The sequence below is a fragment of the Pelodiscus sinensis genome, chromosome 15, assembly GCF_052426305.1.
Source record: "Pelodiscus sinensis isolate ZL-2025 chromosome 15, ASM5242630v1, whole genome shotgun sequence".
In the NCBI taxonomy this organism is placed as follows: domain Eukaryota; kingdom Metazoa; phylum Chordata; order Testudines; family Trionychidae; genus Pelodiscus; species Pelodiscus sinensis.
The window spans coordinates 32,776,028-32,803,279 of NC_143066.1; the positions used below are offsets into that span (position 1 = coordinate 32,776,028).

The window sequence follows — 27,252 nt, forward strand, 5'->3', positions numbered from 1 at the left end:
CAGCCCAGCTAGCAGGACCCTGACTGCAGTAGGCCAGCAGGATTGGAGCAGCCTTCACCCACAGGACCTGTGGCCTTGCCAGGGCTAGGACTGGAGCAGCCCCTGCAGCCTGGGGCTAGTGGTTAACCAGTTCAACAAATTGCTTAATCGGTTAACTATTTTAGGCATTTTTTTACATCCCTACTGCCTTACAGAATACAGTCTCCCATTCTATAGGTATTGCCTGCTTTCCTTGTTCCTACATGTATCATTTTCCATTTGACAATATTAAAACATATTTTACTTGAATGGGCCCAGTTTACTGAACAATCCAGATTGTTGTGTATGTGTGCCCTCTCATAGCTGCCAATCTTTGTGTTATCTGCACATTTTATCAGCTGTGATTTTTATATTTACTTCCAGATCATTGAGGCAAATACTGGATAGTATCAATATCAATTCCTGCAAAGCTCCTCTACAGACATCATGATGATCCCTTGCTGGAAACTACTTTTCAAGAGCTGCCAGACAGTTCTTAATCTATTTAACGTGGGCTTTATTGATACTAGATGGTGCTGATTTGTTATTCAGATTGTTCTGCCAGGCCAAGTCTTATAAAAGTCTATTACAGCCGTGCAGTTACCTTTATCAACCCAACTTCTCAAAGGATGAAGGTTTATTTGACAAGATCTCTTTTGTAATGTTGATGGGCATTCATTATATTCCTATTATTTAATTCTTTGTCAGTTGCAACCCATATCAGCTTTCCTATTATTTTGCCTGGAATGGATGTAAGACTGATCAGCCTACAGTTAAGTTGGGTCATCCCGCTTGTGTTTTTTGGACTATTGGCACAGCATTCTTCCCGTCTCCTTGATTTCCCCACTGCGTCTGCTAAAGCATGCAGGTTACACACAACAATGTGAAGGTGGCTGTGCATGCATGTTGCACATGTGTGTGCGCTGCTTATTTCAGATTTAACTGTCCAAGAAATACAGTCAGTGAGACTATTCATCTCGGGACCCTTTTTGAAGAATTTCCTTTTTTTAAATGGAAACCAGAGTTGCAGCCTCAGTAGAGTGGAAACAGAGACTCTGTGAGTGGAGGGAGGGCTGGCTCTGGCACTACAATGTGGAACAAATTATAACTGCAAAGGCAAAGGAAATGAGAAGATTGCGGACCAATAGATTTAGACTTACACCACTCCACTATGAAATCCTGACCTTTTACAGATCCAAGCCCAACATAAAGTGAACTAATGCAGACCGTTTGCTTTGGTGAGGTGTCGTCTGGCCCCACCTTCACCCTGTAAAATAAGGATGGAAACTGAGGAAAATAAAAATCACCACTGAAATTGACTCTGGGATTAACTTCCTGTAATGTGTGGGATTCGGAGCCTATGGCGGCAAATGGGAAAGCAGGGTCAAATGAGAAAGGTTGGACTAGTCAGCAGTTCTCCAATCAGCTGTTAGATGGAAAATTCTTTTGCTTGTTCAGTATAAGGGAACATTTAATACAGTGATAAAGACTTGAAGAGAAAACATGGACTTGTCAGTTTGAGACTCTCTCAGCTCTCTGTTCCTCACTGGAAGACTTCACATTCCTTGTGTAGGGACGGCAGGATGCCTCTGGAAATGCCTTTGTAATGTCAAACATACCCCCCTCCTTTGTCCAGGGCCTTACTATCAAGTCTGTCATGTAGAGACTGACAGTTAATCAGTGGTGTTGCATTTGTCATATCTCGGGCCTGATCCAACTCCCAGGGAAGACAACAGGGATCTTGCCACTGATGTCAACCATTGGGCGTTAAACTCCATCAAGCATTGTTAATTATTATTATTTGTATTTCAGCAGCACCTGGGAATCCCAGCCATGGACAAATGCTTCATTGTGCTAGAGGCAGTAAAATCACAGAATAAAAAGATGGTTCCTTGCCCGAGAGAGCTTACAGAAATCAGGTCTCACTGCACGTTTGCCAACTGCCATCTACAGCTATGGCACGACTTGACGATAAGAATCGGGGGCCTGATCCGACAAACTGCAGAGCACGTTCTACTGCTGAAATCCACAGGGGTCTTAACATTGTAAAAAGGCGTTTTGCTGACAGCACTGGCCCTGCAGTAGCGTCCATGTACAAATGACAACCCCCTGAGCCCTGTACTGTAGGCAAGAACTCTATTTTGAAGCGCAGGTTTGCTCTCTGCTTGCTTCCAAGCATCTGCACCTCAACAGACTAATTAGGAGTTCTTAATTATCTCTGGAAAAATTAACTGCTCCCGTACAGCGCTGGAAATAGGCAATCCCAGAGCAACTGACTAGCTCCCCTGCATTTTCCTCATGATTCCCTGAAGTTATTTAAACTCCAAAAGAAATTGCTCTGCTCTCCGGTGGGCAAGCGTATTGCAAATATTTCCCGGAGACCTTCTGGGATGGATGAGGGCCCCAATGTGGGTGAAATGCATTGCTTCGGTGGGGAAGGGAGTGAAAAAGCAGCAGCACTACCCCCCCTTCCCCTTCCCTTCCCTTTTCCCTTCCCAACCATCAGCTTTGCTTCTTTACAGCCTGGTGTTATTTGCAAGGCAGCAGGGTAGGTTTGGTCTCCAAGGGCAACCAGACAAGCCTCAACTCTCCCTCTCTGGCTTCACTTTCTAATGAAAACAAACATCCCAGCGCTAGCCGAGCTTCTGGGTCCAGCGTCTGCGTCCCTCTGCGTGGGTTTGCTGGGACCCGGCTCAGGCAGGCGGGACAGCTGCTGGAACTCAGCGTGCGTCTCCTGTCCGTCTGGTGCGCGGTGCCCGTCTGTCAGTCCAGCCAGTGCCTGCGTGTCTCTTGCTCTCTCGCCCTCTTGCTGGGTCTCTCCCTGGCTCTTTGCGTCTCTCTCAACGCCGGGCCGCCCGGCTGCCACTCGCGTGCGCTGCCAGCCCCGGGGGCTCTCCTGCCTCCCGCACCCCCTTTTTCGGACTGTCGCCTCAACTTGAAAGCCACTTTAGTGGGTCTCCCCTCCTCCCTGCTCAGCCTGCCCCGGGCTGGCCCCATCGGTCCCTTCCCTGCCCCGGGCTGTGCCCGTCCCTTGCCCGGTGCACCCCTCGGGCTCCGCACCCCACGCCTGCCCGCACCGAGTCGTTACTCACCGTCCCTGGCCCCAGGGCTCCGCCGCGGGTCTCCTCGGGCGTCTCCCCCGGCTGCAGAGGGCAGGAGCCGGCGGCGCTGGCCGAGCCCGGAGCGCTCGCGTCCCGCCAGCCCGGGCGGAGATGGCCGTGGCGTGGAGGCGGCTCCGCGGCTCCAGGGCGCCACCTTCGGGATCCTCAGCGCCACGGCCTGGGGGTCCCGGGCTGGGGAATCGGACCGGCCCCGGCGTCAGACGGTGCAAAACAGGCACCCGGCAGCCGCCAGCCTCTGCCTCCCGGGTGTGCTGAGCAGCTGCCAGCTTCCACCCCAACGGTGGTCGCCCCTCAGGCATGATCCTTGGGGCCTCCTTGACCTGCTTCATGGGTTGCTGTGGGCTCAGGCACCGGCCATGAGGTGCTGTACAAACACATGGCCAAAAGGAGGCCCTGCCCCCAAGAGTTTACACCCTGCTGTCCAGCCAGTTCTGCTATAGCGAACTAGCCACGCTCAGCCGGCCACATGTGGCTAGCAGCTAGCGTGTTGGACACCACACTATGCGGCTGAGGTGATGAGCACGAGCGCCGTGATCCTGGGGTGGCTGGCATCACAGGAGAGGAAATTCTGTGAGTGATGATTTGCCCAGGGCTGCAAACGTGCTAGGAGCTGTACAAAACACAAACATTCTTACCCTCAACTTTGCTCTTCTGAATGGTCTGTCAGGTGTTTGTATGAGAGGCCACTTCCCACCCTATTTGTATTATGGCCACACCCAGACTATGTCTACACTGGCAGGTTCTAGCACAAGAACGGCTGTTCTTGTGCAAGAACCCGCAGAGCGTCCACACTGCCCGCCCGCTCCTGCACAAGAAGATTTATAGTACGCTGTCGGAAGACACGGTTTCTTGTGCAAGAGCTATGCTCTTTTCTAACAAGTGTAAGCCCTCTTGCACAAGAGGTCTTGAGCAAGAGGGCAGTGTGGAGGCAGGGGTTTCTTGCGCAAGAAAGCCCGATGGCTAAAATGGCCATCAGAGCTTTCTTGCACAAGAGAGCGTCCACACTGCCATGGATGCTCTTGCACCAAAGCACATGGCAGTGTGGACATGTTCTTGTGCAAGAGCAAGCCCCATTGTGTTAGGCACTGAGGAAGCATCTAAGGTAGAGCGAGAGAGTCCTTGTGTCATGTGGTTCACAATCTAAATGGACAAAGACAAAGGATGGGAGGAGCAATAAGGCCTTGTCTATAGTGCACCAGATTAGCTGAACTGATTTGGTTAAACGGATTTCATTAAACTAGTGCGAAGTTCAGTTTGGATATCCTCCCTTGGGTTTAAAAGTGGCCATTTCAGATTGCTTGTTAATGCAAGTCAGTAACCAAATCAATAACCCATTCTTAACCAAACGGCTTATTTCTGCTTTTGAAAATCTCCCCCTCGATTGGCTTTTGAGCAGGAGATCTGGATAAAGTGGCCTTAATGAAGATGGGCATGGGAAGGTGGGAGGAGGCTGGAAAGACTCCCTCCACACAGATAGTTTTCTGTCTCTAAGCCACTCTATCCCACAAGGGTTTGTTTTGTGGGGAAGTTCCCTCCCCCCCCATATAAAATGGTGGCAGAGACTTTCTTTTTTGATATATTGCAGCCAAACCTCCTAGTGCACTGTGGCCCAAGATGTGGAATATAATGTGGAAGAAATGAAATACGATTGCGCAGGCATCTGTAAACAGCATCGGATTAGTTTCTACATCAGGGCTACTCAACATGAGACCCACAGCCTGTTTGTTTGCAGCCCCTGGTGCTGATAGGGTTTACACAGGGCTCAACATGCAGCCCACGGGTGGGATCCTTTGAACATGGCCTCCACTGGGAACAGGAGTGGTCCGAAGCTGGCTGCTGCAGCTGGCGCCCCAGGCAGAAGGCACGATCAGCATCTCCACTTGCACAGCCGTCAATGGCCGTGATGTCATCACCAGGTGCCCGGGCGCCCCATGATGTCATCATCGGGCGCCCGGGCCGGCGGCGCCCTAGGCGACTGCCTAGTCTGACTAGGTTCACAGGCCACCCCTGACGGGGAACACTCTCTCCACAATGGCACGTCAATATAATGGTCTTCTGTTGATATGCATTTTAGTAGTTAAATTCCTGGACCGTCATTGCTCATTAAAAGTGTTGTCATATGGGTGGAAATAGGGTAAATATTGCATTTTATTGATATCAGCAGAACTGACTTAAATGGGACCTGCATGTTGTGGAGTCTTGCCTTAATCTTTGTATTCATGCTCGTCAGTGTAAAAGAATCTATTTCCATATATTTGCCTATATATTTGCATGTACATGCAACCACACTTAAGTTGTGGCCCTCGTCATGTGCTGTGAGTATCATTGTGGCCCCCTGGGCTTCCAAAGTTGAGTAGCCCTGGTCTACATGCTAATTTTCTCTGCTCTCAGTCCCATCATTCAGCATTCCAGGTGTCATTAACTTATGTTAACCAATGTGCAAGGAGACCAGGCCTTTTTGGGTTCTGGAAATGAGATTCTGGAAATTAGAGTGTCTGTGAAACAGCTGTGAGAAGAGAGCAAAGCCTGATGGGTAGATCTGCCTGCCTATCCATCTCCTTTTGGGATGAATCCCCATCAGGGCAATGAGATAAAGTGGCTAAGAGGGAGAACTGCTTACCAAATGTGCAATGTGTAATGTGACCAGGATTCATCATCAAATTTGGACTGCTGGTTGGATCATTAGCTTCCCCGGCGAGGGCTGGGTACTGACAGGGAACGTGATGTAAATGCTGATCCACCCCTCTTTGGACCTTAGCTTTCTAAGCACACTTGTGATAGGCAGGGGGATGATGAAGACCAGAAGTGCAAAAAGGGTCTGGAGAAAGTGAACAGGGAATTCTGATTTTACCCTTTCATATAACACAAGAACTAGGCATCGCCTGATGAAATGAATAGGCAGCAGGTTTAAAACACATATAAGGGAGTTCTTTACATAACACACCATCTACTTGTGGAACTTGTTGCTGTGGATGTTCTGAAGGCTGCAAGTATAAATGAGTTGAAAAAAGAATTAGATAAGTTCATAGAGGATAAATCCAGCAATAGCCATTAGCCAGGATGGGCAGGGGCACAAGTCCACACTCTAGATGTCCCTCAGCTGCCAAAAGCTGGGACTAGGCATCACTCAAAATCGCCCTCTGGGGCAAGTGGCATTGGCCACTGTCAAAAGGCAGGACATTGGGCTAGATGGACCATTGGCCTCACCCAGTATGCAGCACCCTTCTGAGGGGGTGCAGGGCCTGGGATACCCCTCCACCCATCCCAGGCTACACTGCTCTGCCTCTTCCCACCCCGGCTCTGCCCCTGCCCCCCTTCCCGCTCCACCTCTTCTCCCAACCCCCACGCCTGCTCCCCTTCCACCCCACCTCTTCCCACTCCTGCTCCATCCCCATTACATTTCTTCCCCCAAACTCTGTCCCCCCCCATGCAATCTACAGCCATCAACGTATGGTCCATCTCCACGGAAGCCTTTCTCTACAAAAGCTTGCAAGGGAGAGAAGCAAAAATGACCGGTTGGCCTGAGGGCAGTGAATTAGCAGCTCTATTTTGCAGCAGGGCCCTGCTTTGAGCAAAGGGGGCCTGCCTGGCCATTGGCAAACATAAGACGACATTACAGGAGAGGCTCTGCCTCCCCCTTGAAGTTCTGACGAGCCCCAGACTCAGCCTGGGGGAGAACGTCTCTCAGGACTTAGATAATTTTCAAGGGCAAAGTCACTGTGGATAAGACATGCCTTTGCTAAGCCTGTGTTTTTTGCTTGCTTGGCAGGATCTCTCCGAAGGAATGAGTGTCCACAGTCCATGTAGAGCTCTCAGGGAGTGCCTGAGATGGGGCGGGGGAGGTACTAAGAAGGTCTCAGACAGTGTTTTTTTCTGGCAAGGGAGGTCGTGTCCAATGTCCCAAGGAAGGGTGGAAGATGAGAGGTCCGGGCCCAGCAATATGCCTGGTGTTCCAGAGCTAGAAACAGTAATGAAACTACCCAGACCTAGTAGGCTCAGCCCAGCAATTAGGTCCACTCACACAGACAGTTGACCATACAGAGGGATACAGAGCCAGTTTATAAGTAAAGCGGGTAAGGAAATATGCTCAGTTATTACAGCACATATTTACCACACATGCCGCTAGGATGTCCGCGCTTCTCAACATAAACAGGCATATACATCCCATCATCCCTGCCTGGGAGAGGAGGGATGCAGGTCAGAGCTCACACTCCATGGCCCTCACCCTCCAGCAAGGGGAAACAGACTGTATGCCGTTGGAGAAGAACTCAGAGTGAATTTTTGGAGCCGACTCAGATTTCGGTCTCAGTTACTCTGGTGTGAATCCAGAATGATGCAAATGAAGTCAAAGGAGTGAACACTGAGGAGTTACACCAATGTAACTGCCCTCTGGCCTCTCATGTGAGCTGATAGCATTTCCAGGTAGCAAATATGCAAAGCTGGGGAAGTGAGAAGCCAGAGGGTGCATCTACACTGCCACCGCAGGTCCAAATAAGATACACAATTTGAGCGACGCAAATTATGTATCTTATTTTGATCTCATTTCAAAATAGCTTATTTTGAAATTTGGCGCGGTCTACACATTCCTTTGTGGAATGAGGGACACAGGGATGCTGGAATAGCGTGCCCCTTATTTCAAACCGTATTTTAAAGATGCGGAATAGCTATTTAAAGACTATTTTGAAATAGTGCTGCTGTCTAGATGTAGGCTGAGTGGGCTGAGGATGGGAATTGGTTTATAAATCCCAGGAGCATTCTCATTATCAGAATCCATTTGTAGCATGCTGCTGATCTGTGTATTGACTCAAAAAGAGTTTAGGTGCAGTTAGAAATGAGAGGCCAAATCCTGCTCCCACTGAAGCTAGTGGAAGGGCTTGTGGTTCCTGTTCTGAATCCTGAAGCATATGGTCATTACTGGGTCTAAGGGTCCCTTTACACATCACACTTGGCTTCCCTGCTTTCATCATGTCACACACACCAGCCTCTGCTGAGTTCCACCAACTGGCACAAGAGAAAGGAAGAAGACTAAAAATAACAGGCCAGAGGCAGCAAAAAGATGTTTGGAAATGAAGCCACTGTGGTGACTTTCTTCTTTTTCTTAAGGGGAACGTCTCTTGGGCTATGTCTAGACTTAAAGAGATTTTTCGAAAAAAGTGGCCTTTTTCGAAAAAACTTCACCTGCGTCTAGACTGCCCTTGTGGTCTTTCAAAATTAAATTGAAAGAACGCAGTGGGTTTTTTTGACAGCGGTAAACCTCATTTTATGAGGAAGAACGCCTTTTTTCGAAAGAGCTCTTTCGAAAAAAGGCGCCATTGAACGCAACCTGCGCTTTTTTGAAGGAGAGCGTCCAGATTGCCTGAGTGCTCTCTTTCGATAAAGCGGATTGCTTTTTCGAAACTCTTGTGGCAGTCTAGATGATCTCTTTTGAAAGAGGTTTGTAGTCTAGACGTACCCTTGGATTTATCCAACTTAAGGGCCTGAAAACCCTTCGCTCAGAGGTTCTCAGGGAAGAGCTGCGCACTGAGATGTAGTTGGAAGTCTTTGTGAACTGCTGGAATGAGTCTGTAGAAAAGACCAGGAATAACTATCAAAATCTTTTCCCCTGGGAAAACGTCCCATCTTGGAGATCAATCCAGGCTCATAACCTTGGTGCAGAGCCCAAGCTCTAAGTAGCATTCTTCCTCTCACCAGAGTTCCTTCCCCACCCCCCTCAATGTATAGTCCTGTTCTCGCAGGAGAAGCTGATATTAAATTAGCCCCTTGTTTCCCAGAGACCTGATCGTATCTCTGCTCCCATCAGACTCTTGTCTAGTGAAGCCCTTTCCCACCCCACTACCATTGACCTGCTTTGCTCCGAGCCATAATTTACTCTAAATGGAAAGGCCACGTATGCACTGAGATTACTTGGTGTTCTTGTTCCATTCACAGAAAATGCAGCTTCACCGTAACTGAGTTCCCCATTTGCAGCTCACTGCAGGATCAACTCTTAAATATCTTCCATTGCCCATCACTCAGGCTAGTCCTTATTTGCTTTGGACTACATTCTATAATCAGTTGTGCACAAGAAAAGAACCCATGATTCAATGCCAGCCAAACAACAACATTGCATTGGGTTGTGATTACTATGCAATGGATGTACTATGATTTCACGATAGCCCAGTAACAATGGTGCATTGGCCTGCCTATATTACATCATGGCTGGTCAATTTTTCTCTCTTCATTTCCCCCTGATCCCAATTTTGGGAGAATTGGAGACCAAATTGATGTGTGTGGTTTGGTTCTTGGGTGTTATTTTAAGATCCTCCAAAAAATCCTCACTTTGACATAACAAACACATTGGAGAAAAAGCAAGCACCGGTGAGGTATCTTGAGTCTTTATTTAAATCCTACCCCACAAGAAATGATATTCTCTAGCATTATCACTACTTTTTTAAAATTAAATACTGTGTTAAATATAAAATACTGAGTCACAAGAGTGGATGGCATAAAATAAAAGACACTAAATACAAAAAAATCACTCAGCAAATCTCATTCACAGACATCGTAAATGTTACAAGTCATTGAAAGTTAGTATCAAAGGTTATAACAATCAGATCATCCCTGGTTATACTATAGAAAGGACTTATAAAGCACAAGAAGATCTGGAACTTGACAGTAATAGTGCCTCCGGCTCAGCAAATCTGGGGCTGTGTGAATGAGATCTGAAGCGGGGGCAGGTATTGTTAGACTTCCATCTCCCATTGACAGGCAACAGGGCAAATAACTCATTTCTGCCTTTAAAAATTTCCCCTTTGATTTGGCTTTGAAATCGAGACAAATGAAATATGATCATGTGGGAAGCTGTCACCAGCATGAGATTAGTTTCCAATTTTCTGCACCTTCAGTCCCATGATTCAGCATTCCTAGTGTCATTAACCTAACCAAAGCGTGAGAAGACCAGTCCCATGGTCCTGGAAATGACGTGTGCCTGCAAGACAGCTGTGAAAAGAAAGTGAAGCCAGGTGGGTGGATCTCTCCATCCACCCACCTCCTTTGGGGGTGAATCCCCGCCAGGACGAAGCGATAAAGCAGAGTATTTTGCATAGGGAGATGGGATAAGGCAGGAAGAAGTGCTTTCCCCTCTGTTTGGACCTTGGATTTCTGAGCACCATGGCAGTGCTCTGGTTAAGACCAAAAGTGCAAAATAAAGACAGCAGATATTAAAGGAGCAGAACCATTTCTCAGTTGCTTCTCCCAGCTGTGATAATCTTTTCCTTTGTTTATTTACTGCCTCTTCTAGGGCAGCTGCAAATGTTGGCATCTCGCTGGTCACTTTGGGTATGTCTACACTGCAACCCTATTTCGAAATAACTAGCGCTATTCCAAAAGAACTCAGTCCGCATCTACACAGCAGGCAGCTGTTTCAAAATAGTGCCAAAATACTATCAAGCTGGAGGACTTCTTATTCCGACTCCCTCATTGTATGAGAAAGAAGGAAAGTCGGAGGCAGAGTGCTCTATTTCGAAATAAGTGCTGTGTGAACGCTCCCGATTTCGAAATAAGATTCGCAATTGACGTGGCTCAATTTGTGTAGCTTATTTTGAGGTAAGCCCTGCAGTGCAGACAGACTCTTTGTGGCCTTTTTCACTATGGGATACTTGCCCAGCAGAGGAAATCAGGCTTGGGGAACACATCTGTCCAGTGGAACTCTTTCCCTGTGACACTGAATTAATGAAAGAGGAGGAGGAAAGTAGCTGTAGGTTGGAGCTGTAATACAAACCTCACTCCAATGTGATTCTGAGACTCAGATCGCGATCTGTTAAGCTGCCATCTGTTTAAGGTGAAGTAGGTCTTCCTCAGAATCAAGAACTTAACATTTATAAAGCACTGGACAACTTCAAAGCGCTTTACAAATATCAGCTCATCCTCACCTCTGCCCCATGTGAGGTAGGTCAGTATCATTATCTCCATTTTATAAATGGGGAAATTGAGGCACAGAACACTTAAGTGAATTGCCCAAGGTCACATAGCAAGTCAGTGGCAGAGGTGGGCATAGAACCCAGGAGATCCAGCCTTCCCATTCTGTGTTCAGACCAAACCTCCTTCTATCATTACAAGGAAATGGTCCCAAACAGCCATCTGTCCACATCACAGGGGTTTATTTTCTTTACCAGCTGGTAAGCAGCCACAGGGTAAGAACCACAGAAGCAGGGGAAGGGGCATAGAAATGAACAGGGAAGAAACAGCCATACGGATTCCTATTTCAAACACCTTTCTCAAACCCAGAGTATTTCATCTACCCCCTCCAAAGTCTGGGTCTGAGACCCTGGACTGGGCCCCTCTTTTCCAGTGAGGCTATTTGACAGTTAGATATTTTGGAAAAACGAGGGGTAGGGGGATCCCACTATCCATGGAGCATTGCAAGAGAGAGCCACCAATGAGAGGTCAGGCAGATAGAGGGGGTACAACTGGAGCTACACCTTCCACCTCTTCATGACAGGCAACAACTCCTTTCTTCAGTGAGATGGTCTCACAGCTACCAAGCCCTCTGTAGCTCCCCGTAGCTCCCTCGGGGTGATGCACAGGGAACCAGCCTTGCTGAGGTTTCCTTTCCTTGGGAGTTTGGCAGTAGAAAAGCTGTTTGGCGGTAAGGGGCCAATTCCACTCTCTTTACCCCAGTGGAGCCCTGCTGATTTCAATGGAATTACAACAGCGCTACTGGGAGCCAGCTTTGGCTCTTTGTTTTCTTGGAGCGATTTCTCTCCCCCACTGGATAAGGCACTTGGATTCTCCCAGGTCTCTTGGGTTATTGAAATCTGTGGCTATTAAGATACTGTACATGTGACCCAGTTCCCTTCCCTAATACCATCCTTTGCCCTCTGCATTTGCAGGGGGGAGAACCTCAGCTCCAGCTGTTGTGCACATGGCTTCTTCAGCCGTCTTCTGCGGGTCCCACCTCTGCATCGGAGGGTCACATGCTCACTGCTTGCCCTGCATCTGCCCAACTCCAATTCTACCCAGCCCGTGACTTCCCTACCCAGAAGAGGAGAAGAACATGAGCAGACATGTAGGCCCCTCATGGACATCAAGAAACACAGGGCTTTCCCCCTTTGGTCATGCAACAGGATAGAGCTTCTGGACCTGCAGTGTCCAGGCAGCTCATGAGAGTGAAGAGGCTGTACAAATGGCAGAGGAAAGCCGCATGCACAGATATTTATGCACATACACAAGCACCATGGGAAAGAGGGCGCTAGTGCCCTAACCAATGGATGTGTGAACACAGGCAGGGTAGCTCCTGGATGGGACAAGTTTATCCAGCAATACCATTTGCTTTATCAAAGCTTAAACCTCTTGGACCAGAAATTTACAAGTGAGACTTCAGCCAACATTTCAAGAGGGACAAGTTTAACCAGGCACTTTCTAAATCTCTCTTGGGGAATGACAATACAATACACTGTCCATTAGCGCCCAATCTTGCAAATGTCCACAGCTCCCATTCAGATCAATGAGTGTGGAGGACTGTCATGATTATGAGGGTTAGCCAGCAGCCTGGGGATTAAGGGGTAAACTCCTCCTAGCCAGGTGGAGTGACCAATAAGAACGTAGGTGGGACTTTCAAACTGGGACAAAGGAATTTGGTTTTTTTCCCTTTCTCCCTTTTCTCTGTCTGGGTGAGTTCTCTGAAGCTACAGAGAGGGACAAGCATGTCTCTCTCTCTCCAAGACACCATTCTTCATTTTCTGTAAGTAGGGTACAGTTTAGGTAGTTTTGTTAGGCTTTATTGTTTTAAAGGTTGGATATGGGATCTGAGATCTGGCATTGGTTAAAAGATGTTTTGGCTTTTCTTTGTAACTAAGTTCTAGGCCCATGGAGTTTCTCCATGAGTATATTTTGTTACCTTCCTATCTAGTCATTATGCTTGCAACCGGAATATTGTTGTAATAATAAAAGTTCTTTCTTTTCTTTTTTATTAACCTGGCAGTGGTTAATTGTGTGCCCTGATTTTTATTTTAGGGGTGAGATCTCCCAAATGATCTCTTCCCTGATTTCATATCAACATTTGGGTGGTGGCAGCGGAAGTTTTATTCCCAAGATCTAGGTTTTTAAGATTTTGGGGGAAGTTTTATACCAAAGCCTGGTAGATAAGGCTTTGGGGTACACTTGCTGGCCCCCACTTCTGCATTTATCATGCCAGAGTGGGGAAGGAGCCATGGGGTACACTTGCTGGCCCCCACTTCTGCATTTATCATGCCAGAGTGGGGAAGGAGCCATGGGGTACACTTGCTAGCCCCCACTTCTGCATTTATCATGCCAGAGTGGGGAAGGAGCCATGACAAGGACACTCAGTACCTGCAGCAACAGGGAAAAGGGGAACAGTGGCTGCACTCCTACAAAACGTCCCCCTCCTTGATGTGGCCATTATGATTACACATGAGGAATTAGCAGGGAAATCAGTCAAGGTACGTCTACACAGCACACTTATTTCGAAATAAGCTATGTTGGATTTTTTTTTCCAAATAGCTTATTTCGAAATAGCACGTCTACACTACAAAGAAGCCTCAAATGACTCCGAGGGTGGCTTCCCTAATGTAGACGTGCTACCTCAATTTAGAGCCACAGGATGCACAGGGGAGTAATTACTCTGACTGCCCTGGGGAGGAGCTATTTCGAAATAGCAGCGGGGCGTGCACACTACTGCTATTCCGAAACAGCTATTTCAGAATAAGCGTTATTCCTCATGGAATGAGATTTACAGATTTTGAAATAAGCCATCTGTAATTTCAAAATTATGTTGAAATAACAGAATTGCTGTGTAGACACTTGCACTGTTATTTCTAAATAATGTCAGTTATTTTAAAATAACTGTGCTGTGTAGATGCATTCTTAGTTCAGAGGAGTTCCAGGTCTGCCTATGAATTTGAGGGTAGGGTTAAAAAGGGAGGAATGTGTTCAGGCAATACCCCTTTTATGAGAAAGGAATGATATGTCATACACAGGGTCACAGCTGGTCCTCTTCAGCTATATCTAGACTGCAAGCTTCTTGCGCAAGAAGCTTTTATTGGAAGAGATCTTCCGCAAAAACTTCTTGCGCAAGAGCACGTCCACACTGCAAAAGCGCATGCGTCCAGACTTGCATGGATGCTCTCTCGAAAGTAAGCTCTGATGCTATGCACAGAATGGCCACCAGGGCACTTGTGTTTTTTCCTCTTTCCTCTTTTTGCTCAAAAAAACCCTCTTCCCCATTCGCACACACCGTTTTGCGAAAAAGCTCTTTCGATAAAAGGCATTCTTCCTTATAGAATGAGGAATACCTACCCCGGAAAACCCCCTCTTTCTTTTAATTTTTTTGCACAAAAACGTGCTTGAGGTGTGGATGCTCCACAAGTTATTTTGGAAAAACAGCCCTTTTTCCAAAAAAAACCTCTGTAGTGTAGACATAGCCTTCTTGTGTACATGCAAACTGGCATCTGCAGACAAGTAGATTGTACACTTAGGACAGTTTTTCAACCTCTACTGCTTGGCATACAAATTCCCCATGACAATTTGGTCAACAGTGACAATAAATAGTTTTGTCCTTTGGAAGAGGGGGCTGAGTTGCAATGCTTCTGTGGTAACACTGATACTGCGAGCGTCTATAATACTTGCATCCAAGGCTCTCAATTACTTTCTGACAATCCTGCATGGCAGGTAAATAGCATCCTGATTTTACAGATGGACAAACTGAGGTACAAAGAGATTAAGTGACTTGCCCAAGGTTAGTGACAGAGATGTGTGTTGGACCCAGGAATCCTGACTCCCAGTCTCTTTGGTAACCACAAGACCACAGTGCCTTTGTTTTGAGTATATTACATGTCTCTCCAATGGAGATAAAACCCCTGGCACTGGCTGTAGGATCAGCTTGGATGCAGAGATACTTGGATCAGACAAAGCAGGAGACCTGATTAGAGGCCTGTCTCCAGCAACGGCCTGACAGAGACTGCTCATGGGGATCTGGTTTGGACTCTGCCCTGCTGGCAGAACAAGTGAGCTAAGAGAGGAGATGTCTACACAGCAGCTAGGAGTGAGGTAAACAGACTCAGACCGAGTCTACCATATGCAAGAAAGTCGAACTAAGATACACAACTCCAGCTATGAGAATAGCTAGCTGGATTCGATGTACCTTAACTCAAATTTCTGTGGCGTCCCCACTGCAGAAGGTTGATGGGAGAATCTCTCCTGTCAACTTCCCTTACTTCTCGCAACACCGTGGAGTACTGGGGTCGATGGGGGCACCATCAGCAGTTGATTTAGCAGGTCCTTACTAGATCCACTAAATCAAACCCTGGGAGATCAATCTCCACAGAATTGCTCTCTGGGCAAGTGTAGACCTGCACTAGCTCTCACTGATTTTATATATATATATATATCGTATCTGCTGGGAGTCAGGTTAATGGCTTGGGAGTTGAAGTTCTGGTGGGAGACTGAACAAATAGCAGCAACATGCCGACACTGATCAGAGAGGTGGGAAATGGAATGTATATTCTATGTGCTTACGGTGGCCCAAAGAACTGGATAAAGAATCTTGCAAGCTGATCTGAACCCACCACAGATACAAGGCCACATCCAATCATTGGCAGAATATCAACACTCACGCTAAGTGAAATCCTTAGCCTCAACAGGCAGACAGCTCCTCCTGACTGCCCCTCTCCCACCTCCATTCCTACTCCCAGACGTATGCTTTATAAGGGATCAGCACCATGCATTGTGTTAAGTGGAGCTCCAGTCATACAGTAGTTTCCCACACTGGCAACTTCTTTAGGACTTTCCTGTTCAATTAGCTGTCCACAATTATAGCATCATTATGACCCAGCTCTCCTCTCATCACACTCCCAGCATGCTAAATGGAAGACTGCCTCACACATGGGGATTGGAGTGGTAAATACTCTCCTAAAAGTCGTTCCAAATCTAGGCTGTTGACAACCATCAAGAGCGTTGCTAAGCCCAGTGCAGCCTGGAGTCTACTGAGTGCGTGCAGCACACAGAAGAGACACAAAGCCCCCTGAATTCTAATCCACATTTTCAAGATTATTCTAGCAGGTTTACTCTCCTCGTTTGAAAAAAAATGGATATAGAGTGAATCGGAATCCAGCTAGCTGGAGAGATGGAACCAGAGTCATTTTCTTCCCTCTGCTAGGCAAAGGCACACCAGCGGTAAACACCATGAATGGGGATCTTGCTTTTGAACCACAGCTGGGAATGAAGATGGAAAGGAAATCAAAGTGCATCATGTACGAAATGTCTGAACACCCATCTGTAAGGAATGTATAGAGCTGTATGCTTAATACTGGCTTGTTCACAAGGTTTTCCAGTGCTCGGGGACTCTAGGGAGTCCTGGACTAGATTCAAGTTTCAGTCACCTATAAGGCTTTGTTGACTCTGGTCCCTCCAGTCACAAAGTGCTTTTATATATCATATCGTTCAAGCTGTGTCAGTCTGTTGCTTGGGGGACCCAACTCAATGCTGCCGCCTCCACCACATGTGGCCAGTTGAGGTATTGCAGCTGCAGAGAGCCCAGCAGAAAAGAGACCACTCCAGCTAGGAGCTTATCCGTTCAGCTGGTCTTTGGATTGCAGAGTTCTGGGGAGCGCAGATGAGCTGCTGGAATAGCCATCTCCATTCCAGGGCCTGGGACATCGCTCTGAGGCTTGTGTCTTTTGTTACATATACTGTCTGAAGCGTTAACATTCGCCAGCATTTAGAGACAGGGGATTTCAGGAATTGTCTATGATCTGATTAAACACTTAAAACAAACCCGAAAACCTGGGGAGAAACAGAAGGCTTTCAGGCCTGCCCTGGTTCTGTTAGTGAAAGTCTCTCCCAGAGGTAAAAGTAGGCAGGTGCACCCTAGTGAGCAGGTCCAGTAAGAACCCGCTGAGCTGCGGCAAAGCCAGCAGGGAGCTATTTAAAGAGCTGACAGGGACCCGGGCTATAATAGGACAGTACGGGTACATCTACACAGCAGGGCTAAGCTTGAAATAAGCAATGCAACCTGAGCTACGCTAATTGTGTAGCTTACGTGGAAATAGCGTGTTTCGAATTTGGGCACGTCTACACAGCACTTATTTCGGAATAGAGCACTCTGCCTCTGACTTCCCTTAATCCTCGTAAAATGAGAGTTACAGGAGTCGGACTAAGAAGTCCTCCGGCGAGACATTATTTCGACATTATGTCAAAATAATTGCTTGTGTGTAGACACACACCTTGTTATTTCAGAATAACATCCGTTATTCTGAAATAAGGCTGCTGTGTAGATGTACCCCGCCTGTAAGAAATTCTAAGTTATTTTCACTGCTGCTTTCTCTTATCTCCCTGCTGTAACTCAGGCCTGGGAGTCAGGGCAAAAACAAAATCCCAGAGCCTGGATGTCAAAGACTTACCCCAGCCAGGAGACACCCCTGGAATTTGGGGTCACCACTGAACGGATTTCTCAAGGCCCTTGTACCCAAGTTACCTCTTCTCCCCACCCTGTTTGTTGCAGACTGAAGCTTTAAACAACACAGATTTTCCAACATGCTAAGTGCCTGGCAACCAGTAGAAGCCACTGGACACTGCTGGTGCTTAGCTCACTATTCTCACATGCTGACCATGTGCATTTGGACACCTTCTTATCAGCCAGAGATTCTGTGGTGATACAAGGGATCCTCGCCCAGCAGCAGAGGGAGAGAAGAGAAGTGCAGACACCTTTGCATACACATAGCCTTTCTTTGGGCTATTGAGGACGTAGGGGGTCCTGTGGGAATCATTCAGGGTACCCCTGAAGCAAGTCTCACAGCCAGATTCCACTGACAGGGCTGGAGAGACTGGGCTAAGAATAGCAGTGTAGACATCTGAGCTGGGTCTGGAGCCTGGGCTCTGAGACCTCCCCGCCCCCGAGCCAGACTCCACCCCACACCTGACCCTCTACACTGCTAGGTAGTAATAGAGATGTAGCCGTGTTCGTCTGATCTTGCTGAAACAAAAGACAGGACTATGCAGCACTTTAAAAACTAACCCTGCAGCACAACTCCAAGTCAGTCATCCCAGAGTCTGAGGCTTGCTGGCATGGGCCTCTTTGCACTGCCCAGACGTACACCCAGAAATCTCTGCCTGGGAACAAGAGTGAGGAAAGCCCCAAATGGGAGCAGTTTCCTCTGGATACAGTAATGAGCTGGGCACAGGGATAGTCAGGGAAAACATGTGTGAAACCTCCCAGCTCCCCATACATGGAAATAAGGATCTCTATAGACACCTAGGGATGCCCAGTGCTGTTCATTTTTTGGCTGACTGAGACACTGGCAGCCATAGGCAACTGGTGCTTGTGCGGGATGGGGGTGCAGGAAGGGCCACCCATAAGAACAGGGAGGGGGCCTGAGGAGACACCCCATTTCGCAATTAACTTTTTGGTGAGAGCACAGGATGGGGGGGGGGAGGGGTGCAGAGAGCTACCACAAGTTGCCTATGCTAGCAGCGGTATTACAAAAGGGAATACACCCCAGTGCCTGTAACTTCCCATCCAGAGCTCAACGTGGTCCACAAGTGGTAACTCATTCTAGGAAGCAGCTCCCTTCCCATCCCAGCCCCACCCCTGGGATCTCAGTCAGGCCCTGACCTAAGATTTTATGCTGCAGCTGGAGACTGGCCAAACCCCAAACTTCTTTCCCAGCCCCTCTCTCTGCCTCCAAAACTCTGTGGGTCGGGGAAGTGTGATCTTAACTATCCCTGGTTAAACCATGCTCAGGTTCACCTTGCTCATCTGTGGCTGGCTACCTGAGCCTGCTTGACCCCAAGTTAGTTGTCTAGCGGGAGCAAGAGGGGTAGGGAGGTAGCCCTTTAAAGAATCTGCCCTATAAAAAGCCCCATTCGATGACAGACATGATTGATTCTTATGAGGTCTGACTGACTGCTCTCCTTTCTAGGCAGAATCAAGACTTGCTTAAGAAGTTGTCCACTTAACTATCCACTAACGGAGTCTCGTTAGGGTGGGAAACAAACCTGGTGCGTTATTGCTCTGATCCTGGTGCTAGTGTCAAATGTCCATTTTTCCTAGCCACCTTCATGCATCAGCCGCCTTCAAAGTCCCTCCTGGAGCTAAGTGCTGCTCTCTAAGGGCAGCCTCTCTCCTTGAGAGCTGCCAGGGACCAGGCCAGGCTCCTGTGGGCTCAGGACCCCCATTTGGATGAGGGGTTTGCAGGTTTCGAGGTTGCTCAGGACCGCGTAAACAAAGCCTTAGCACAAAGCTCCCCAATGCCCTGTTTGGGTTGGTCTGCTCTCCCAACAACCCCATGAATTGTTCGTTTTGTTAGGTAACCTTTGCCTAGCAACCAAACACTATACAAGGTTAAAATCAGTTTAAAATAAACCTTTCAGGCTCTTCCGTCTGCACGAGACTAGCTGGAGAGGAACATTAGAGGCTCCCTCCCGTCAGGGGAGCGGGCCCTGGGAATGGCTTTCCGGCGGAAACAACAGAGCCAAGCATCTTGGAAAATCTCCCCCCAAGCACCAAATGGCGTGCTCCGTGTCTGTCGGATGCCTATCTGGACATCTTGGCCTGCAGCGCGTCCGGCCGGTAGAGGTACCGCCAAATGGCATAGTAGTGGATGCCTGCTCCAGTTGCCACGAAGAGGTGCCAAATGGCATGGGCAAAGGGGATGCGCCCGTCGCTCTTGAAGAAGACGGTGCCCAGGCAGTAAAATAGTCCGCCAGCCATCAGCTCCATGAGGCCATCTCGGTTCGGCTGTTTGCAAGCATGAGGAGAGAGAAGAGTCAGCGGTGGGGATACTGCGCTGACCCAACCACAGGTCTCCTCCTCAGAGCCCAGCAGAGATCGAACAGCAGCAGCAATGGCTGGAGTGAGAGGGCAAACAGCCCCGCTGGTGTCCGGGGTGTCGTGCCCACATCAGCCAGCAGGGATTCGGGCCAGAATTTCACCTTTTTATGGAACTGCTCCGCCCAAAGAAGCCTCCACTCTGAGCCCATAGCAGGGAGCCTAGCTCCATGACTGGCCACTCAGAAGGTATGTGGGGATGGCCAGGGACCATTGAGTCCAAATGCCTCAATGGAGCCAGCCAAGTTTGAGAAGTGTCGCCATGTACAGTACATGGCAGCCACTGAATAGCAAGGAGCCACAATAGCTAAGGCCGTGTTTTCTTTCCGGGGAAGATAGATGCTGCCATGATCGATCTTCCAGAATTTGATTTAACGAGTCTAGTAAAGACCCACTAAATCAAACTCAGAGGGTGCCCTGTTGGCAGCTGGTCCTCCTGCTCCTGCTAGGAGTAAGGGAAGCCAACAGGAGTGTTTACTCCTATTGGCCTCCCACTGTGAAGATGGCAGGGAAACTCAGATTATGGTACGTTGATTCCAGCTACGCAATTAATATAGCTGGAATTGCATATCTTAATTCGACATTCCCCTTTAGTGTAGACCTGCCTTTAATCTTTCCAGATGTGGTCCAGGCATGATTTGCTCTGTGGAGGACAGAGACTAGCTCATTGAGTCTTGGGCAGAATTACTTACCATCGAAAGGATCACCAGAGCAGGGAAGACGCCCATGATAACGTAACATGCCAGCTCCACCAGCTTGTACCTGTGAGGGAGGATGACAGGCTCAGTGGAGGCAAGGCACTGAGGGAATGGCTTAACCTAATGCTTGAAAACCTGCTCTGGGGAGAAGGCTCCGTTATTAGTACCACAAACCATTTCTATCGCTCCACACATTCGCTGCATTTTACAGACCCTGCCCCACCATGCTGCACATCCACATAGACATGGAAGAGGCAGGGCAGTAGCTCAGCAAAGGCAAGGTGAGGGAATGCTTGGAGCTGTGTTTTGAAGAGGGCTCTGGAAAGGAAACCCCTAAGGGACGTGCTCACAAACCCGGGCCCCGTGCAGGCCTCCCCATAAGCATTCCAGCCAGAGTGAACTAACACTTTTCTGTGTCATCTTTTCCCCTCAGTCCCGTATTCCCTTTCCGCACTCATCTGAGTCTTTCCTTCCCCTCCCCTTGCTGGACCTTAACCAGGGCACTTTACTCTTCTGGGCCACAGTCCCCTTTTCTGCCAAACCCCCATGCAACATACAGATGTAGTTGGTTTCGGATATTCCATAGCCTCCAGCACCAGAGTGCTGAAGTTCTAGCACACATAGGGGTTGGGGGGCTATGATCACATGTGTTTATAGCAGTGGTTCGCAGAGGCACAGGAATGTGTCAATGTGTGTGTCAGTCCTGGGGGGCTGAAGCTTGTACAGAAGGGCCCATCCAGGCTCTCCTCCCCTCCCTGCACTAATCTCTCCAAGGGAGGTAGCCTGGGCTCAGGATCTCCTTCTCCCCCTCTCCCCAATCCCTCACCTGGAGGTGGTAGGGCTCTTGCTGACAGTCCCAGGGCACTGTCAGCAGCAGCAGTGCAGAAGTAAGGGAGGCCCCGGGGTACTAAATATCACATTTCACATTGTCTCCCTTGTTTCTGCACAGCTGGTAGGGTGCTGCCTTCAGAGCTGGGCACCTGGGCCAGCAGCTGCTGCTCCCCATTCTACCGTCAGAGCTCGGTCACAGTCAGAGCCATAGGTCCTGCGCTTTAAGGGGTCCTGCAATGACCATCTCAACCATCTGATGGATGGGAGGGACACGGGATTACAGGGGCAGCAGTAGGGGTCGCCCCTCTCCCCCCCCCATTCACCAAGGCGGTGCAGCCCAGCAGCCTGCTCTGCCCCACCTGCTGCCTTCTCCTGGCTGGCTGTGCTCAGCATCACTGCAACAGCGGGAAGCAGACTGCCCCAGACCTACAACACTTCGCTTCCCACAGCCTCGGTAAATGCAGGGGGATGGGGAGAGGGTGACCCTTGCTCTACCCTGCACCAGGCCCCCATAAACCCTCAGCGTGCATTGCTTGGGAGAGGGGGTCAGGGAGCGGAGCAGGGTTCGGGCTTGGGGAAGGGTGGAGTGGGAGTGGGGCAGGATGGGATGGTGCAGAGGCAGGACGGGGCCTGCAGCAGGGGGGTTGCCCTGGGCCCTGCACCTGGGACACTGGGGGGAGGTTCCCCCTCGGAGTAGCCCTGGTGGCAGTCTATGTACTGGGGGGGAGGGTGTAAATGACTACACACAAAGAAGGGGGGGCTGATCAAATACATTTGAAAGCCACACGGGGTATGTCTACACTACAGCGCTAATTCGAACTAAGCTAATTCGAACTAGTGCATCTAGACCTAAAAACTAGTTCGAATTAGCGTTTTGCTAATTCGAACTAGCATGTCCACATTAAGTGGACCCTGAACCGGGGTTTAGGATGGCCGGAAGCAGTGCCGGCAGGGCATCAGATGAGGACTTAGAGCGTGGAGCTGCTGCCTCAGGCTAGCCGAGGGCTGTGCTTAAAGGGACCCGACCCCCACCCCGGACAGACAGTTTTCAGGGGTGCCCCGCTTGCAAAGCAGTCCTGGCTTGGAGTGCCCTGAGTGCCCACTCTGGGCACATCACAGCACTCAGCCATCAGCCCGGCTGCACTTGCCGCAGGCTGCCATGTGGGGAGAGGGGGCAATTGGGGGGCTGCAGGAGAGCTTCCACCCCCAGAAGCCCGCAGAGCCAGCTCAGTCCTCCCATCGGGGGCTCATACCCCATTTCTCCCTCACCTCCTTCCACTTACCCTTCCCTAGCCCCCCTTCCTGATGTACAAAATAAAGAAAACATGTGGTCAAAAATAGAATCTCTCTTTATTGAATAAAACTCGGGGAGACTGGGAAAAGGAGGTGGGAGAGGGGAAGAGAGAGGGTGGGAGAGGGAAGGGCAACTAAAATGATCAGAGGTTTGGAACAGGTCCCATATGAAAAGAGGCTAAAGAGACTGGGACTTTTCAGTTTAGAAAAGAGGAGACTGAGGGGATATAGAATAGAGGTCTATAAAAGCATGAGTGGGGTGGAGAGGGTGCATCAAGAAAAGTTCTTCATTAGTTCCCATAATAGAAGGACTAGAGGACACCAAAGGAAAGGAATGGGCAGCAGGCTTCAAACTAGTAACAGAAAGTTCTTCTTCACAAAGCAAAGAGTCAACCTGTGGAACTCCTTGCTGCAGAAGGCTGTGAAGGCTAGAACTAGAACAGAGTTTAAAGAGAAGTGAGATCAAGTCATGGAGGTTGGGTCCATGGAGTGGTATTAGCCAGGGGGTTGGAGTGGTGTCCCTGCCCAAAGTTTGTGGAAGGCTGGAGAGGGATGGCACGAGACAAATGGCTTGGTCACTGTCGTCGGTCCATCCCCTCCAGGTCCCTAGGGTTGGCCGCTGTCGGCAGACAGGCTACTGGGCTAGATGGACCTTTGGTCTGACCCAGTACGGCCATTGTAAGCTCAGGGCTCAGGGTCGGGGGTCTCAGTGGACCCCCTTGATTCTCTTGCACACCTGCTCCTGGGTGGCCAGGCTGGCAGTTCTCCTGCCCTAGATGGCCACTTTCCTGTGGCCAAGGTCCACGATGTCCGCACTAGACCAGGCGGGTGCCCGCCTCTTGCGGTCCAGGGCAAGCTCCCGGGAGCTGCCAGCCTGGTCCCGGGAAGAGGGGGAGGGCTGGGGGGCATCGGGTGGCTGGCTCGAGCCGTGCCAGGTGCAGGGTCTGCTAGCTGGGTGCTGGCAGGCTTGCACCTGGCACGGGCACCGTAGCCAGCCCGTGCCCCTTTAAGGGGTCCGGGGCCGGGAGGGGGACAATAGAGTTTCCCTGGTGGTGCCCAGAGTGGGCACCAGGGAAAGCTGGGGAGGGCTAGCCTCCCACTAGTTCGAATTAAGGGGCTACACACCCCTTAATTCGAACTAGTAAGTTCGAACTAGGCTTAGTCCTCATACAATGAGGTTTACCTAGTTCGAACTAAGTGCTCCGCTAGTTCGAATTAAGTTTGAACTAGCGGAGCGCTAGTGTAGCGCCTATCAAAGTTAATTCGAACTAACATCCGTTAGTTCAAATTAACTTTCTAGTGTAGACATACCCTTGGTGTGGTGGATGGAGGCCCAGCAGCAGTGCAAAGTGTCAGAACTGTTCTGTGTTTGGCACGTGGAGCACTGGGGGGCCCTGCCAGGGCTCTGAGGCTCTGTGGAGGTTTGCAAGGGGAGCTCTGCCTGGTCAGAAAACAGCCCTGGATCGAAAGACCTAGGCCACTTTTTGCTGTCTGCTGCCACCAACTGGAAGTCGCGTGTAATTGCAGCACACAGCTTGTTCAAGTTCCATGGCTGATTAAAAGCCAAACTTAAGCCACACTTGGGGTATGTCTAGACTACATCCCTCTGTCCCCAGAGGGATGTAAATTAAACATACCGAAATTGCTAATGAAGTGGGGATTTAAATATCCCGCGCTTTATTAGAATAAAAATGGCCACCGCTTTTTGCTCCCACGGCACTTTGCCGGTAAAAAGCAGCAGTCTAGACGGGGATCGGTTGACAAGGAAAGCCTTTTCTGACCGATCCCTTATGTCTCGTGCAACAAGATTTACAGGATGGGTCGGAAAAGGCTTTCCTTGTTGACTGATCCCTGTCTAGACTGCCGCTTTTTGCCAGCAAAGTGCCGTGGCAGCAAAAAGCGGCGACCATTTTTATTCTAATGAAACTCAGGATGCTTAAATCCCCGCTTCATTAGCAATTTCGGTATGTCTGATTTACATCCCTCTGGCGACTGAGGGATGTAGTCTAGACATACCCTTGATGACGGACCTAAGCACCTGGCCGGGGGTGGGCTAGCCCGGCAGGATACCAGGAATTTCCCGGTGGGCCGTCGTCCGATGGGCCGTTGTGTCCACACGCCGTTGCCCCTCACTCTGAGTGGCTCCGCCTCTGCGCTGTATGCTGCATGCAGAGCCCGACCCGCCACCTGCGCCGTGTGCTGGACATGATGCAGGGGGCAGGGCTTGAGGGACACGCAGGGGTGACGTCATGGGGAGGGCCGTTCTCAACCCATTTCCTGGGCCTATTTTGATTGCCAGTACGCTCCTGCACCTGGTGGTCCAGACACTCACGCCTCCCTCCTAGGGAGAATGTAGGGAGGGGCCGTGGTGCAGGAAATGCACTGGGGACTGCTTTAGGGCTCCCTTGCCCCTTCCTTGCTGCCCATTCACATTAAAAACAGGGCAGGGGAGGGAGAAGGAAGGAAGGAAGGGGAGGCCATGCAGTCCCCTCGAATAACAAACAGACTGGCAGCAGTTAGACAAACTCACCGCTCATGGAAGAAGAAGACATAGATGGTTCCGATAGAGGCCATGATCCAGATGATCCAGCGCATGTGGGAGGCCCAAGGACCCAACTCCCGTAGGTTCAGCCTGAAAAAAATCCCACAGAGACCAAAAGGTGAAAGAGGCATCATGAAGCAGAGAAGAACCGTAGCTGGCCATGAGAAACCATCCCAGAGCCACAAGGGGAAGGGGAGGCAGCAGGTTTGAAATCCATGCGGAGTGGTAGTCACTGATAGATGCTGGAGTGCCAGGAGGAGCAAAAGCCTACAAAAAGGAAACATACAGGAAGCTCCCATAGCTGGCACCCCGGCGAAGCTCTCTCAGCCTTCTATTGCTAAAATTCTGAGACCCAGCAGAGCCAGTCTTACACATAAAGACTATTCAGGGATGACTATGATGCCGTGTTTTGGAATAATCACTAGCGCGGCTGAAGGAACAGCTTTCCTCACCTTATTCTGGGCAAGATCAGTCGGCAATGGCCTGCCTGCTTTGCGCTGTTTGTGCTGGAGATGAGTGTGTGAAGCAAATGGATCCCGGCTTTGCACAGCAGAGTTCTGAAGCATTCTAGTGCTAATGACCCATTCTGGAGTACTGTGTGAGCAGAGGGTGGAGAATGCTGTGGCCTAGCAAAGCGTGATATAATGGACCGAGCGCGGACCACTGTTGCCAGCTCTCGTGGTTTTATTCCTCAATTTATATGATTTAATGTTCTTCACGAGGCCCCAGCTCCTAGGGCCATGTGACGAGGTGAGAATCTCAGCTTTCACGTAAAAAATAAGTGAGTTTCTGGCCCTGTGGTGGCGGAGGAAGCTTGAAAACCAGGAAACCTAAAGGCCAATTAAAAAGATCTCACTTTTTAAAACAATCTCAGGATTCTTCACGTCCCGAGTCATGCGTTTTGGCTTGGCAACGCCGATACACCAGGAATTCCTGAGTTCTGAGCCAACTGCTTGTTGTCCAGCCTAGGGCCAGGTAAAAGGGCTGAAATTTTTAAATCCAGGTGTCCATTTAGCTCTCTCAAACCAAACCTGGGCACCAAAATCAATGGCCTGGTTTTTAGAGGCAAAGAATATGCCCAGCCATGGACACAGCATTGAGCCAGGGCTAAAATGCAGGAGTGGGACGTGTGACTTTTGTTTCCAGATGGAGTTTTAATTTTTTTGCAAAACTTGTAATCTGGATGTAAAGTGTGAGACTATTTCCTGGATTCCTTCTCCTCTCTCCGAAGAGAGATCGGCTTGCTGTTACACAGTGAACTCACCAGGGGGCATAAGATGCTGCTATGAAGAAGTAGATCACCATCCTATCAAACATGTGCAGGCAGTGCTCCACCGTTCTAGAGAGGGGACAAACACATGCCGGGAGTTACAGCGTGCTGAGCCAGGCAGCGGGGAGCAAATGGATTTACAAGCGGATTTACTTCAGAAACTATATCAATGCTAAGATGCAATGTACTGATCAATGAGATGGACGTAATGATGCTTAAAGACTTGTTAGCATTGACAAACACTAGCTATGGCGCCGTGCAAAGCGGCTTCTGCCCTTCTGCACTAATGCACTTTGATGCTGATCTACAGTATCTCTGTTCAGCTTCTAGCAAGTGTTTCCTGCACCAGAGATTCAGTGGTCATAGGGAACAGGTTGAATTGACTCTTCTATCAAGTAGCTACTGTGTGTGAGCCACTGCCTGCTACTGGAAAGAATCAGAACTGCTCAGCTGTGTGTCAGAGGCCCAGGTGGCTAACCACTAATAGCTCCTGAGAAGCAGGGACCTGGGGAAGATGAGGGTTTGATATTGGGCCGTCTCTGAGAAGCCACACAGAGCAGAACAGTAGCAACTGGAACTCTCAATAGCTAAGGATTTATTGTAACTGATGTCTTAAACTGGGCTAGAACTTAGATTTCCAGAGCTTCAAGCACCAT

General features: G+C 49.3%; 2 protein-coding genes across 3 annotated transcripts in view; both read right to left on the minus strand.

Annotated features, from left to right (window-relative positions):
• RADIL (Rap associating with DIL domain) overlaps window positions 1–3,258 on the minus strand; it is a 102,270-nt gene extending 99,012 nt beyond the window's left edge. Inside the window, exon 1 of one of the 2 annotated variants that reach the window (XM_075899648.2) lies at window positions 3,111–3,258. The gene's annotated coding sequence lies outside the window, so the exon portion shown is untranslated. The remainder of the gene's footprint in view (window positions 1–3,110) is intronic. The other variant, XM_075899645.2, reaches the window with a different exon arrangement.
• A 6,240-nt stretch (window positions 3,259–9,498) lies between these two features.
• MMD2 (monocyte to macrophage differentiation associated 2) overlaps window positions 9,499–27,252 on the minus strand; it is a 62,875-nt gene continuing 45,121 nt past the window's right edge. Inside the window, exons 4-7 of the mRNA XM_006112908.5 lie at window positions 26,591–26,665; window positions 25,315–25,416; window positions 20,655–20,724; window positions 9,499–19,872 (exon numbers count right to left, since the gene is read on the minus strand). Coding sequence (XP_006112970.2) covers window positions 19,669–19,872; window positions 20,655–20,724; window positions 25,315–25,416; window positions 26,591–26,665 — 451 coding nt within the window. The 3' untranslated portion in view covers window positions 9,499–19,668. The remainder of the gene's footprint in view (window positions 19,873–20,654; window positions 20,725–25,314; window positions 25,417–26,590; window positions 26,666–27,252) is intronic.